The 15,626-nt window shown below is 39.3% G+C and overlaps 1 protein-coding gene across 7 annotated transcripts in view; it reads left to right on the top strand.

The window, feature by feature from the left end:
- Positions 1–15,022, top strand: part of EYA1 (EYA transcriptional coactivator and phosphatase 1) — a gene marked incomplete at its 5' end in the record, with an annotated part of 152,849 nt that extends 137,827 nt beyond the window's left edge. For all 7 annotated transcript variants that reach the window (XM_080610713.1, XM_080610712.1, XM_080610709.1 and 4 more), the window contains 6 exons: positions 1,196–1,254; positions 1,444–1,604; positions 1,809–1,923; positions 2,248–2,369; positions 4,344–4,444; positions 14,433–15,022. In XM_080610713.1, the coding sequence (XP_080466839.1) occupies positions 1,196–1,254; positions 1,444–1,604; positions 1,809–1,923; positions 2,248–2,369; positions 4,344–4,444; positions 14,433–14,513 (639 nt within the window). In that variant the 3' untranslated portion in view covers positions 14,514–15,022. The remainder of the gene's footprint in view (positions 1–1,195; positions 1,255–1,443; positions 1,605–1,808; positions 1,924–2,247; positions 2,370–4,343; positions 4,445–14,432) is intronic.
- Positions 15,023–15,626: the final 604 nt, after the last annotated feature.

Genomic DNA, 15,626 nt, shown 5'->3' with positions numbered 1-15,626 from the left:
CAGCTTTTTTCTTATCTGAGGTTGTTGACCTCAGGAGAGGAGGAGAAGGTTACGGGGTCAAAGTCTTTTCCTCCTTGGAGCTTGCTGCTTGCTGGGAGAGGGTTGGCTGGAAAATAGATGTTTTAGAAAAAGGGTTGAGGGTCATGATTTTAATTCTGTTTGGGAACAGCTGGTTTGAGTTTCTTTCCACTTCTGTCTTCCCTCCCTTCCTCACAAATCCATGGAGAGAGAAAAATTTGTTCAGAGGAAAGCAGTAACACAAAAATAAAGGATTGCAGTATTTTCATGTTTAAAATACATCATGTTTGTTATAGGACTTCACATTAAAAGAGAGAAGAGGAAATTATTAAAATAATTGAAATCCATTATTGTTTCAAGCACTGAATTGAGATTGATCTGGAGTGCCAGAGGTTTATTTGTTTTCCTGCCAAAAGTTAAATTGTTAATAGTAATGTTCTAATGGGTTTTTTCTTTTTTTGTGGATAAACTGTGCTTTACAGTTTTTAATTTCATGATGGACAAAGCTAATTATGAGTGTGCTGTGTTAGGCTGCATATAGTCACTGAAGAAAGATGGTTTGATTTGGCTATTTCTGTTCAGATTTTCTTCATCTTGGCATGCTGCTTTCATGCACTAAGACCAAAGAGAGAGAAGGAAACTCACAACTCTCAAATGAATGGCAAACTAGGAACAGATTTTTCATCTGTGCTCCTCTGAAACACTGGCCTCAGGCTGTGTTGGTGTGTGGCTCAACAGCAATCAGAGGTCATAATTTCATTGGCGGTTAGCATCAGGTTTAATTTTTCTAATATGTTACATTTACCAAAATGTCTGGTTTCAGTTACACTTATGCACTGACTGAATCAGCTTTGAGCAGCATGATGTTTTAAGGTACCTGAAAGGCTACAAGAACGTTTATGGAACACATATGCTAATTGTTTTTAACCACTTTCCTTTCTAAACACAAAAATGTGTTTTTGGAAAGCCATTTAACAGTAGTAGCTAATGACGGTGTGCATTTATTCCAAGAAATGAGCACAAGGAATAGGTAAAATAGTTGTTTTAGCAAGACTGCCATCTACTGATTTCCGCAATTAAAAATATTCCTGATGAGTAGATTGTTCATAGTGTTTTATAGATTTACTTTTGTGATTTGCAAGATCAAGAAAATTATAAAGTCTTTCTTTTGCCTTAGGAATGCGACCAGGTTCACATTGATGATGTGTCTTCAGATGACAACGGTCAAGATTTAAGGTACAAGAGAACTGAACAAGATAAAACATTGCTTTGCAAGTTCCTTCCTGGGAAAGTGATGAACTGCTTTAACACTTACAGTAGCACTCTCTCCTTTTAGCTGTCCTATTGTTTGCAACCCAGCAAAGTGGTGGTTGAATGTAGCCTGTTGCCTTTTGTTAATCTGGGGGTTTTCTTATCTCTGACTAGCACCTACAACTTTGGAACCGATGGCTTTCCCGCAGCTGCCACAAGTGCAAATTTGTGCCTTGCAACAGGGGTGCGCGGAGGAGTGGACTGGATGCGAAAATTGGCTTTCCGCTACAGACGAGTAAAAGAAATATATAATACCTACAAAAATAATGTCGGAGGCAAGTGACTCTGGCGTATCTAACAAATATAGAAGTAGTAAAAGGGAAGGACTTTTGCTTTCTGTGCCTTTTTTAACATGGTAGTATTCAGCAAGCTGTTTAGTTTGCAGTGTATGGAAAATTGTATCTGAGCTAATGAAAGCAAAGGAAAATGACAGAATGTTACTTAATTTCAATGCAGACATGCCCTTATCTACTCTGCAGGTCTTCTTGGTCCAGCAAAAAGAGAGGCTTGGTTACAACTAAGAGCAGAAATTGAAGCTTTGACGGATTCTTGGTTAACACTTGCACTGAAAGCACTCACTCTCATTCATTCTAGGTGAGTACAAAGTGTATGGGGCAGTTAGGAAACTGTAGGATGTCTGCTGCTGATCTGGGAAAAGCTGCCTGGCCAGCTGGCCAAAATGCTGAACCTGAAGGACCCCTTAACTCCTTGTTCTAGTGCGATCATGCCACTGTCTTGCTTTCCTGTAAGATGGAAAAAAATTATAACCTTCTTTGTAAGTGGAAGTAATAATACTGAGAGTTTCTGACGGGAGGCATAAGGTTTTCCTTTTTCTGTTTTTGGTTTGGTTTGGTTTGGTTTGGTTTTTTTTCTGTGTTGCTTTGTTAAAAAAGGATGTTCGCATTTTCTCTTCCATAGGACAAACTGTGTGAACATTCTTGTGACAACTACTCAGCTAATTCCAGCTCTGGCAAAAGTCTTGTTATATGGACTAGGGGTTGTATTTCCCATAGAGAATATTTACAGTGCAACTAAAATAGGTGAGCTATTTTTATAATGTGATACATTTGAAGCTGTAATTCTAAATAAAAATATGTTGTAGTGTATGTTTATTTATTACATGCATTCATTAAGAATTACTGACATTAGTAATACCTGATCTTAAGAAACACTCTTCATGCTAAAGCATCCTAAAAGTGCTTTTCAAATGTCTGTCATGATCCAGCACAGAAAGCTTCTGTAGCTCTATTAACACTGATGCAGCATCTGTTAGGAGGAAGTATAATTGCTTTTTGTCATCATTTCTCAAAACTGGGAGGCTGTATAGCAGTTGAGAAGGCTTTTTAGTAGGCTGTAAGTATAGAACACTAAAGTCTGCCCATATTAGCAGAAGAATTCCATAAAGGTAAGCCTTGGCTCCATTTGTTGTCATGGGCTCTGGCACAAATTTTGGTAAACAATTTACCAGAAGCAAGAATGTTTTCCTGCAGAATGTGATTATTTAAGTTCATTCATCCTGGCTGTAACAAGCTTCAGCCAGGCAAATGTTTATTTCTGTTTTCTGGTTCAATATAAAAGATGTTATTCTGAGTATGTAGAAGTACATAGGACCAGATGGCAATGGTGCTTGTAGTTTTTAACGTGATTATGACAAATCTGCTCTGTCTCAGATTCCCTCAAAATTGTGGGCTGCGCGAAAACATTTTTCATGTGTTCTTAAGTATCTACATACAGGAAACTTAAATGGCTGAGAAAAAATAGTTGGTTATTTTGTTTGGTTTTGTTTAAAAAAACCCCAAAACTTGGTTAAGAGTTTCATGTAGAAATTTGAAAGCAATACTATAAAAGATTTAAAACTGTATCCTGGATAGAAATATTATGGTACTGTCCATCAAAACTTTAAAGTAAATTAAAACTTTGAATTATAATACTCTAAATACACATTTTAATTAAAATGTATTTTAATAAATATTCACTTGTGACAGGATGGCAGGTTTGTTTTTAAAAAAAACTGCATTCAATCACTAACCTTCCCAGGAAATCATGAGAATTTTGTAACTTGACATGATTCATAATTTTCAAGCACCTTTTCAACCTACTTAGTGTTGGAGGTTTCTTATGCCTGGCACTGTTATTAAAGGTTGTCATTTAGTAGTTTGGCTTCTCTGCTGGCTAGAAATCTTTTAATTTCCAGCCTGTTTGCTCTTACACTGATGTTGTTCTGTAGCTGAAATAACTATTTTGAAAAATGCAGGTTTTCTCATCAGTTGCTGTAGGCACACAGGTAAGCATGTACTGTGACCTCACTGAAGTGATCTTTCAAAATGAGGACATTAGAGAAAACTCAGCTGTAAACATTTACTTTCCTTCTGGCTTAACAGTACCTAAAGCTTACCAGTATCAGTACCTGTGTGTAGAACTGGAGTACTGAGATCGTTTCCCTAGGTCTGTGCAGTGAAGCAACGAACCGCATTAATGGATCCCAGTGCAGAATCAAGGACCTTGCCCATGTATTGGATTACAGGCATTTAAATCTAAATTTTTAGGGTGACATTCTAAGTCAGAATACTACTGTTTCAGGAGCTGTGATTAATCTTGTCACAGGTTGTGGAGAAAAAGCTAGAATTTCAACTCGGATTCAATCAAATTGCTCAGTTTGGGATACTGGCCGTAAACAGCCAGTAGAGAATTCTCCTGGTATGGAAATTCCAGAAACCTGTCTCAGATTAGGAAAGGAGACAAGAAAGGTGATACTGTAGACCTCTAGTATGCTCTGTCTACCATGGCATGTGTACTAAAGGACCTCACGGAACAGATTTTAAGGATGCTTATCAGTTGCTGTGGCAGCAGAAAAGCTTCAATCAGCCTTGATACACCATCCCATGGGAGAGGCTCTTCTCTCCCAGCAGCTCTGCTTATATATTCAAAGTTTTGGGAAGATCATGCTAAAAAGTGATTTATTTGATGTCATCCCATCACCACCTATCCTGAAAAGCCTTATCTTTTTCTTTCAGGAAAGGAAAGTTGTTTTGAGCGAATAATTCAAAGATTTGGAAGAAAAGTAGTGTATGTTGTTATAGGGGATGGTGTCGAAGAAGAACAAGGTGCAAAAAAGGTAAGGGCCCTTTTTCCGTGTGGGTTGATATCAAGAGTCTGAAAGCAGAATTGTCTTTTCTTTGATATGGGGCAGTATGCATTGATTTGGGGTTTGTATCTTTGCTTTATGAAATATGTTTTGACTATATCTGGTAGAAAGTGGCATAAAACTGTAGATGATGATGTGCCCTGCTTTCTCCAAAAGACACATTAAGCTAGCTATGTATGTTTCATGTATTTCAAAAAGGAGCCAGAAAATGGTCCCCAGCTTTTGTGCCAAGAACTAATAGTTCTGTTTTCATTGGCATCCCAAAATACCATATAGGATGTTATGAGTATAAGCAAAAAATGGCAGTTCTTGCTAGTCAAAGGCAGTGTGCAAATTGACTATTATGAAATACTTATATGTCACACCTTGAAAAGATATGTAGGCCTGGAGTAGGTATACATAAATTTCAGTTTTCTTGTGGGTCAGTAATTTGGATTCTGTGTTGAGATAACTACTTGTGGCTTGTCCTGTTCATAACCTCATTTAACTGAGCAGAGGATACTCTTTGGCTGTGTCTTTTTTATTTTTTCTGTAAGAAGGAAAAAAATTCACTTTTTTATCCCAGTATGGTGTAAGCTTCATAAAAAGCTCCAGTAAACTCCACTACTTCCCACTTACAAATAGGCAGTATTCCTGGTCTTGCTTTTCTACCCAAGTACAGCAGATACAGACTCTGCTTGGAAGAATGAGACATAATACTGCCTATTTGAACAGTAAGAGAAAGAAAATGGGCATCTCTGTTCTTGCTTCCTTTTACAGGTATTGCTTTCACAAGCTGCTTTTTTTACAATGAAACTCTCTGCGGTACTTCTGTATCTGTTTCCACTATAACTTCCTAAATTGGAGAAGTGAAACTAATTAGTCTGCATGGTGTTTTAACAACCATTGACTGGTTTTGCTTCATGAAATCTGGGGTTTGTGCCCCCAAAGCATTGTGGTTAGGTTCCCGGCTTGTCCCAGCGCTTCGTAGAGTCTCAGTTTCATATATCCCTTTGGCGGACTGAGGGGAGCAGTTTGCTCCTTTCTCCTTCAGAAATCCCTTTCATCTTTGCGGAGAAATGTTTTCCCGCTGTAAATGATTACATTTTAAAAGCTGCATCTAAGATCAGGGAGGGGGGAAAATTCTTCTCTTTGTTCCTCTTCTGGTGATCAGTAAAATAGTATTGTATATGATAATGGCAGGAGTAGTCCTTTCAGTAACATTATCTAATTCAGTGCTTTTTTTCAACAGGAAACGTGATTCAGAAAAGCGTAAGAAAAAGCCTCTCCAGTTGCTAAGACAAGTAGCAGTATAGAAAGTTCTTTTGTGCCGTTAGTTCTGTGTATTCTTAGTCAGTGGAAGGAATTTTCAGATTCAAAGTATGTTAGATGCTCTGGATTAAATTATCTGCCACAGCAATTCCAGAGAAGTCAATAAGTAGATCAGCAGCCCTGCCTTCCTGCAGAAACTATTAATTCAATTAAGGCAAATGCTTATTTGATTCTTGTCCTGCTCATTACTCCACTAAAAAAAGAAGCCACCATATCACACTGCAAAAGCAATATTTATCTCTAAAGTTTGGGCCTTGCATCTTGCAAGAGCAAGAACCATGTGGTGCCCTGCAGCACTAGGAACTGCTCCCAACTCAGATGGTGCCTTTTTGGTTGTCTCCCCCTCAGGTTGTTTCTAGAGTTATTAGGAGGTATCAGCATGGGAATGTTCCTTAGTGTAGGCTGTGCTTCAGTTTAAAGATGTATGCCCTGTTTTAGGAATAAATGGTATGGCTGTATTAGAAAACAGTAAAAACCTAGACCTTCCGTGGAGAGTGTGCAAACGAAACAGGAAATTTACCTCCCAAAAAACAATGCAAACCCCAGCAATCCAACGTGGCACGAAGTACATATCCATTGCATTGCTTATCTCCTGATAAGCACTTTGCTGAAAGAATTTGGCCTGAGGTGAAGCTCTTAGTATATGTACGTTTCTTTACACTAGTAAACAATAGTAAACAATACACCCTTCTTTAAACAGCATTTCATTGATAACATGTAAACTATAATGACTATTTTTAAGTGAGCATGTAAATTCAAGTGTATTTAATTTGAGATACTTTTTAATTCTGTGTTTATGTAATAAAATGAGCTGAACTTCCAGCTTAGGAGGTAAGAAAGTTAAGGTTTGATATTTACCAATTATTTGTCAATTGCTTCATCATAAAACAAGATTTTCATTTATGTCCTTCATTCAGAGAAAGTCCTGATCAATACAACAGTGGGAAAAATAAAGAATACGTTTAAAATCTCCTGTAAAAATCAATAGTAGAAACTTTTTAATAGCGTTTAATATCTCATTGCTCTTTTGAGAAATATTTTCATGATAGACTGAGGTTTTGTCATAGAATGCCTCTTTTGATTGACGAAAACAAATACAATCCACTGAGGAAACCACACACTCTTACATTTCACATAGCACGGGACAAGCCATTGTATCAACACCTTTGTTTAGCTGTTCACCTCCAGCAAAATATTTTATAAGACAATTAAAGTTCTCGGGACGTTTGTGCTGCAGACTGAGGAATAATCGTACCCTTCTGGATCAGTTCAGCAACTAGCCAGCTTGGCTGTAATGCCAGGCTTCACACGGAGGTTGCTACCTTCGGATGAGCTTCCCTGGGAAAAGAGGGAGAGGAGGGGAGAGAAAAACCGGTGTGGGAGCCAAGGGGTGCTTGGGACGGCTGCCAACATCCCTGTGGGTGCTGTGTGGGTCAGAGCCACTGCATCTGAGTGCCACTGTGGTGACACAGCCATTAGCAAAATAAGTTTCTGGGATTTTCTGCCAGAGACTCCATTGTCTTGGCATTTTGTTTTGCCTTGCTTTGGTTTGTGTTTTGTGATTTTTTTTGTTTTGTTTAGTTGTGTTTTGTTTTGTTTTATTTTGTTCTGCTTTGTTTGAGCTCATCTTTTGCCTTTGCCTTTGGAGGCACAGTAGGGAAATACTCATAAGGCAGAAAAAAACCCTCAAGTCCTGAGTTTTTCTGCTTAAGAGAATACTCCAAAGGATTTCTAATTTGCGAGAGGAGACAAAGAAGGAGGATCTTTGCACTGAGAAGCTGGATTTTACATCAGGTGATTCAGGAGAGCCTGGGCAAATCGGCTTCTCCCTTTGTCTCCAAAATGGTCCTGCTGCTTCGGAGGGAAATTGGGAGGAAAAATCATAAATCTTTGTGGAGCAATAAATAGAATATAAATGGGTATCCAATATGCCACTGCTTTTAAGCTCACAGTCGTACTGTGCTGGTCAGGTTTAGAGTAGGAAGTAAAGATGACCGCTCAGCAAATCTGGCAGGAACACAACAAAAATACTGTGAAAGATGACAGAAACTGATGAGTTTTCTGTTCAAATCCATCACAAATCTCAGGAGTAGAGTTTTTGTACAAATATGTATTCATTTAAGGGAAGGAGTATAGTCTGCACTTTTTGAAGTTTCTGTCAAAAAATGGCTTTCTTTTGTACGTGTAATTATAGAAACTTTTTCTTGTTGAAGAAAATAGTTGAAGTTTGATTCTTTCAGTAAATACACACTGAAAAATAATATTGCTTCTATGTCAGAAATAAAATACCTTATCTTCTGAGTTACTTAATAATATTGCAATTATTAGATTTACTAAATTAATAATTTCACTCTTCATGTTTTTTACACCAAACCCAAATTCAATGTTTTGCCACTATATTTTCATTTCAAAATGCCATCACAATTAAATCATTAAAAATTTCCTAAATGTATTTATTACAAAGTATCATCTACAAAGCAATTAATGATTTTTAAAAGGCAAAAGCTTCATATTTACTTGGAAGATATTGAAATAGTACACAAAATCGTTGGTTTAGTACCAGTCTAGATACATATTCCAATATGCAATAAGAAAAGCTTTCTTATAGTTTCATTAGATAGCATACCATCCAGTTACACCACCTATTTATTAGTGGTTAGCATTTGTGATCCATTCTCCCACAGCAGCAAATGAGATATTAGCATTTTTCAGTGTGCTCAGAAGACACATGTTGTACGTGACATGTGTGCTAAGTGCTGGCAGGCATGGCTTTCTAAAGGCAATATTTAGTAAATATATATATAAAGGAACTCTTGCCTAGTCACTCTGTAAGAAAAAATGTACTTCTGTCCTTCTGTCTCATGGGTGTGTTGCCACTTTTGATAGGGCTGAATACTTGTGGATAAATGGAGCGTGTTAATACAAGAATAATGTGTAAGGTTTAGTATGATAATTTTGTTACTTTAAATGTTTTAGTTTTGTACAATCATTTGTTACCTTAGATAAGGTGAAAATTACCTTATATGCCCCGTGAACTATATACATATATGTGGACATATATGTGTGTGAGACTGCACACACATACACAAACATATACATAAAGATATATATAGATCTGTATGAGGATTTTAGCTGTGAAGCTCTTTTTAGATGTGAAGGCTGTGCTATAGGGTCAGACTGATAAAGATCTGAATCAGCTGTGTTCAACCATGCACAGAGCACCAGTGCAGATTCCAGCCCTGTGCAGCCGCCGCGTTCCTGCCGTGCTTTATTTCTCGGGAGTGTGCTGCTTGTCTTTTGACCTATGTGCAGGAGAACTGAAAATAATTATGATCCTGAGTTTTACACAACCTCTTTGTTTTCATAGAACGCTCCAGAATCATTCCATACCTCACCCCTGTAACTATATGGAGTAAAGGGAGGTATGCTCCTTTCACAGATGGGCATAAATAAAGCAGAGGACACTTAAGTAAATTTGGAATAGAATGATACAGCCAAAATAAAGATCACTTAAAGTTTTGGTTTAAAATCTGACCATAAACAGCTGAAGGTAATCCAAAACTCGATATTGCATATGGGCATCTAGCAAGAGTCGCTGTAATTTGATTTAGCAGAAGCTAAACCTTCTGTTAAATCAATCAGGGTCTTTAACTGCCTTAGCTGCCTGGTGTGTGTATGCTCTGTGATGCTCAAGTTGTTACTAGGGAAGCAGTATAATGCTGGAGCTGCATGAACTGGGAACTGAAAGCCAAGAATTTATTACTACAATTCTCTCTATTCATTAGTTTGCTGTATGACCTTGGAGGCCATCCATGTCATTGGCTCCTGGCTTCTGCAGACATATTATGCAGTGGCAAGTGTCCACCAAACTCTTGACCACACCATGTCTTAGGCTGAATACACCTCTCTGACCCAGTGGTTGTGGCAGAGCTGGTGCCAAGCTAACTAGGAGAAGCAGGGGGCTATGGTTGGCTGGCAAGGGAGAGCAGGTAGGTCCTACCTGGCTGGGGGCTTGTGAGAGAAGGAAACTGCAGTGTGCAAGGAAGGGAGGCAGTGCTGCCGAGCACTGCTGGCCAAGTGCAGTTGGCTGACAAACACTGCACGGACATTCTGCAAGCACAAAGCTGTGCCTGTTTGTCCTTGATATAATACCCCTATCAGATGCTATAAATTATGCCAGGGAGGTCTCACAGCCTATATAAGAGATAGGTGCATAAAAGCTGTTGGAAAGTCTGGAGAACATGAGGTATTTTAATTTTGTTTTGCTCTTTCTGTTTCGTTTCCTGATCATGTTGAGAAAACTTAATCTTCAGGAAAGATTTGAGTTGAAAAGCAGCAGTGTCTGACCTGACAGAGCATGGAAGATAGACAATCTATAATGTAGCAAGGAAGAGACACTGGGACATGGAGTTGTGAATGAGCTAATTGCATCTAGTTTCTGTTGCTGATGAAGGATAGAGACAGTACAATGGAAGTCTGTCTGTAGAAATTGTCGGTGTTATAGTCAGTGTTTAACACTTCCTTCTTAAAGAAAGGATTAACCTGTAAAAGTGTTTTGGAAATATAAACATCTTTTTTGAACAACATCTGAATTGCCTCTGAATTTGTTTTGTTCTGTCAATAAACAGCTATTGCTCATGCATTTATCTTCAAGCTGAGATTTACTCATCTGTTTCTTAAGGCTTTGTAACAATCCAGAGTAAAGTGAAGCAGAACAGAAACTCTTCCAGAGATGCTTCCTTGTGGGTCATTTTATTTTATTCCTAAAGAAATTTGGTCTGAAAGCTTGGCATACTCTGAATGTGGGTATCTGTTGATGCATCAAGGTTGCATTGTAATGTAGATCAGGAGTGTCATATCAAAGACAACCTTCCAGTCATTCCCCCTCATTATCCTTTGATTAACATCCTGGACTGCTTTTAGGGGAAAAACAAACAAACACACAGATTTCTTCTGGATAGAACTAAATAACAGTATACTGTCCCGGTGCTTATCAAATTCTCTCCAGCTGCTAATGGGAACCTTTTTCTTTGTAGGCAGACTAGAGCTATACTGAAGTGAAAGCCACTTCCTTCACTCTGCCACCCTTCTAATTGTGCAACTCTACTTGCTAACCCTTGTCCTTCTCTGGGTGCACATTTTCTAGATTTCTTACAGCACTCATTTGCTGATCATATGTGACTTTTTCGTCTTATTAATAATTAATTTAGTAATATCTTCTCTGACTCTCACAAGAGCAACAGTTGATTATTGCACAGTTGCCATTTGACTTCAGAGAGACTTTCCATTACTAAATGGTTACATTTCTTTTTAAAATCTCTTCTTTATTCTATAAATTCAACCCAATTCGTCATCACACCGTTATTGGATGGAAGCAGCATTCTTCTAAAACAATAGTTCTTTCTAAACTGAGAGTTGTTTACCTGAACTTCTAAAGACAAATTTATGATAGAATCATAGAATCATAGAATAGTTAGGGTTGGAAAGGACCTTAAGATCATCTAGTTCCAACCCCCCTGCCATGGGCAGGGACACCTCACACTAAACCATGTCACCCAAGGCTCTGTCCAACCTGGCCCTGAACACTGCCAGGGATGGAGCGTTCACAACTTCCCTGGGCAACCCATTCCAGTGCCTCACCACCCTCACAGTAAACAATTTCTTCCTTATATCCAATCTAAACTTCCCCTGTTTAAGTTTTAACCCATTACCCCTTGTCCTGTCACTACAATCCCTAACGAAGAGTCCCTCTCCAACATCCTTGTAAGCTCCCTTCAGATACTGGAAGGCTGCTATGAGGTCTCCACACAGCCTTCTCCAGGCTGAACAGCCCCAACTTTCTCAGCCTATCTTCATATGGGAGGTGCTCCAGTCCCCTGATCATCCTCGTGGCCCTCCTCTGGACTTGTTCCAACAGTTCCATGTCTTTTTTATGTTGAGGACACCAGAACTGCACACAATACTCCAAGTGAGGTCTCATGAGAGTAGAGGGGCAAGATCACCTCCTTTGACCTGCTGGTCAAGCTCCTTTTGATGCAGCCCAGGATACGGTTGGCTTTCTGGGCTGCGAGCGCACACTGAAGCCGGCTCATGTTCAGTTTCTCATCAACCAAGACCCACAAGTCCTTCTCTGGAGGGCTGCTCTGAATCTCTTCTCTGCCCAACCTGTAGCTGTGCCTGGGATTGCTCCGACCCAGGTGTAGGACCTTGCACTTGGCATGGTTAAACTTCATAAGGATGGCATCTGCTCACCTTACAAGAGTGTCGAGGTCCCTCTGGATGGCATCCCTTCCCTCCGGCGTATCAACTGAACCACATAGCTTGGTGTCATTGGCAAACTTGCTGAGGGCGCGCTCAATCCCACTGTCCATGTCACCGACAAAGATGTTGAACAAGACCGGTCCCAACACCGATCCCTGAGGGACACCACTCGTTACCGGTCTCCAGCTGGACACTGAGCCATTGACCACAACTCTTTGCATGCGGCCATCCAGCCAATTCTTTATCCACCGAGTGGTCCACCCCTCAAATTGATGTCTCTTCAATTTAGAGACAAGGATGTCGTGTGGACAGTGTCAAATGCTTTGCACAAATCCAGGTAGATGACGTCAACTGTTCTGCCCCTGTCCATCAGTTTCGTAGCCCCATCATAGAAGGCCACCAAATTGGTCAGGCAGGATTTCTGCTTAGTGAAGCCATGCTGGCTGTCACCAACCACCTCCTTGTTTTTCCTGTGCCTTAGCATGCCTTCCAGCAGAATCTGCTCCAAGAATTTGCCAGGCATGGAGGTGAAACTGACTGGTCTGTAATTCCCTGGGTCATCCATTTTCCCCTTCTTGAAAATGGGGGTTATATTTCCCTTTTTCCAGTCGTCGGGAACTTCACCTGACTGCCATGATTTTTCAAATATGATGGCCAGTGGCTTAGCAACTTCATTCGCCAGCTCCTTCAGGACCCGTGGATGGATTTCATTGGGTCCCATGGACTTGTGCACTTTCATGTTCTTAAGATGGTCTCAAACCAGATCCTCTCCTACAGTGGGCCTAGGGTCTTCATTCTCACAGTCCCTGCATCCGCCTTCCAAGACTTGGGTGGTGCGGTCAGAGCCTTTGCCAGTGAAGACCGAGGCAAAGAAGTCATTAAGAACCTCAGCCTTCTCCAAATCCAGGGTAGCCAGTTCTCCTGATAGGTTCTGGAGGGGGCCTGCGTTGTCCCTAGTCTATCTTTTATTTGCTACGTAACTACAGAATCTCTTCCTGTTATCCTTAACATCCCTAGCCAAGTTTAATTCTAACTGGTCCTTAGCTTTCCTAGCCTGGTCCCTATCTTCCTGGACAACATCCCTGTATTCTTCCCCGGCTGCCTGTGCTTGCTCTGTGCTAAGGTGTCTGCCTTCTGTGGTAAGTATAAGGTCATATTACAGGGCTTACAGTAACTATGCGGCTGGAAAGAGGGAGTTTCACATTGTTTTCAGATTTGTTCTCTAACTTAAAATTTGAGAAGACATGAATGAAAAAAGGAGGTCAGTGTTGAAGTGATAATTGGAAGAGATGGAGTTTTGCCACCATTTTTAATAGAATTAGGAATTTACCCAGGAGGTGCTGAAGCAGGCTGAAGAAAGCCTCACTGAGAAGTTGTAGATAAAATGTTTGGGGAACTCAGAAGCTACTGTGGTAATACTGCTTGTGATTTGCCTCCTGAAGCTGCCAGGACACAAGCTGACACAATGAAAAGATTAACATGATCATGTTAGCCCTCAGAACGTTGAATTGAAACTGTTTTACCATGGGATTTATAGAATATTTTCCTGACTGAAGTTGGTGGTTATCTTTCTTATTATTTATGCAAAAGTTCTTGCTGACACTATAATCCCTGGTTTAGAATATAAAAATTATTCTTAATCAGATTTTTGCCCTTCATGGATGAGGTGATTCGTGCTTTTTCCCAGTATTTGTGTTTTTGGCTTCTTCAGGTTCTTTACAAACATCTTTGTACTCCAGACATATTTTATTACAGCTATTAGGGGAAAAAAAATGCATTTATTTTAAAATTGTCCTATATGGAAAATATATTTTAAGATCAGTGCTAACAATGAGCGATGTTATACAAATGACTCGGATAAAATTCCATTCAAAGTGATGTGAGAACACATAAGCTATTCTGAATCACCCTGGCTATGTTCTTAACTCACCTGCCAGGGATAGTTCCACAAGGAACAAACACATTTTGATAGTAAATAACACTTTCACCTCCTCTATTTTTTTTATCAGGTTCTGTTCCCTTCCTCAAACTACCCACATGCTTCATGTATAGGTTATTTTTCTTTTTTTTTTTTTTCTAGAAACAGTATTTTCTTCTGCAATATGCTAAAATCTGTTTTTCCTGTAAAGAGATGAGACCCTCCTCCCTTCCTTATGATTTCTTCACGTTTGCCACTGTTCCTGTTGGTAACTAGATTTGCTATTACTGAGAATTTATGCTGAGGGGGTGGGTCAGAGTAACCAGAGGTAAATGTGAAGGGCTTGAGGGTTTTGAGAGCTCTTTTTCTCTCCTTGCAGCATTCCCTTATACTTGCGAAAGACAATGGGTGGGTCTAAATACCAGAATGCTCGAGGTTATTTTTACATGTTGTCTGTGCTGTTCACAGCATGCTATGCCATTTTGGAGGATCTCGAGCCACTCTGACCTTATGGCCCTTCACCATGCCTTGGAACTGGAGTACTTGTAGCAGCTCAGCAGCACTTTCAAACCTCAGAGCCTCCTTCTGCCCATGGATGGGATGCCTGTGTCTTGTGTCAGCATTGGACTACAGAACTTTGTGATTTCAACATGTTGACATACAGCTGCAATTGGTCTTAACCCTTGCCCTTTCAGTAAATGGAGGAGCATGTCTTTTTCTTCAGAACAGCTGTTGACTGTGGTACTGCGAGTCCAACGAAAATAAGCCATGCGAGTGTTTGAACAACTCATCTTTACCGTATTTGCTACCAAAAAGAAAAAGAGAAAGAAATAAAAAAAAAAAAAAAGGAAAAAAAGAAAGGAAATAAAAGGTTCATACCTGTGAAGAAAAAAAAAAAAAATGACCTGCAAATGCCTTCTAGCTTTTAGACTCTTCAATGTGACACACACCGATTCTTCAACACAGCAAACTTGATTGCACAATGAAGACTGAGATTTTTCAGAAATACCAGTGAAGTAATTTTCTTGTAAAGAAGGTTTACTTTATGGTTTCTCATACCCAGGGTACTCTGTACATCTTTACTTATTTATGAACAGACTATATTTTGACATCATATAACTGAGGATATGTATAATAGGATTGAAGGCTATTATAAGCCTTTGCCTTATGGTACAGCAACTACTTTTGATTTTAGCACATTACAGAGTAGTTTAAAATATGTGTAATTTAAACTAATAGGTACATCACTGAGACAATCATGTACAGGAAGAATTTTTTGTGTAAATTTGTAATAATGATTCTTTTACATATTGTTAAGGTAAATGCTATTGAAAGATAGTAATGCCTTGTTGATGAAGAATGAGGTCACGTGTGCGCAAACTGTTGTGCAGTGCCTTATCAATGCGTTGGATATAAATATGTAGATAATGGATTTTTTTAGATAAATTTGTCAAGACCAAAAGCATGGATGTCAAGTGTCAATAGGAATTGGGTTTTGTTCTTTCAGCTGTTTCTCTACCTTTTTCTTCTCACCTACTCTGATTATTAAAAGATTGATTTCTCCCCCCAACCTTAACCCCCCCAGCACAAAGGAAATACAGATAAAACACAACTGAAGAGGAGTCCTTTGCTGTCTTCTCTTTCCTCTTTTAAAGTTAACAT

This window comes from Psittacula echo (assembly GCF_963264785.1).
Source record: "Psittacula echo genome assembly, chromosome: 2".
Taxonomy (NCBI): Eukaryota; Metazoa; Chordata; class Aves; order Psittaciformes; family Psittacidae; genus Psittacula; species Psittacula echo.
Note: the sequence above shows the minus strand (reverse complement) of the source record. Positions and strands in the feature narration are given on the sequence as shown.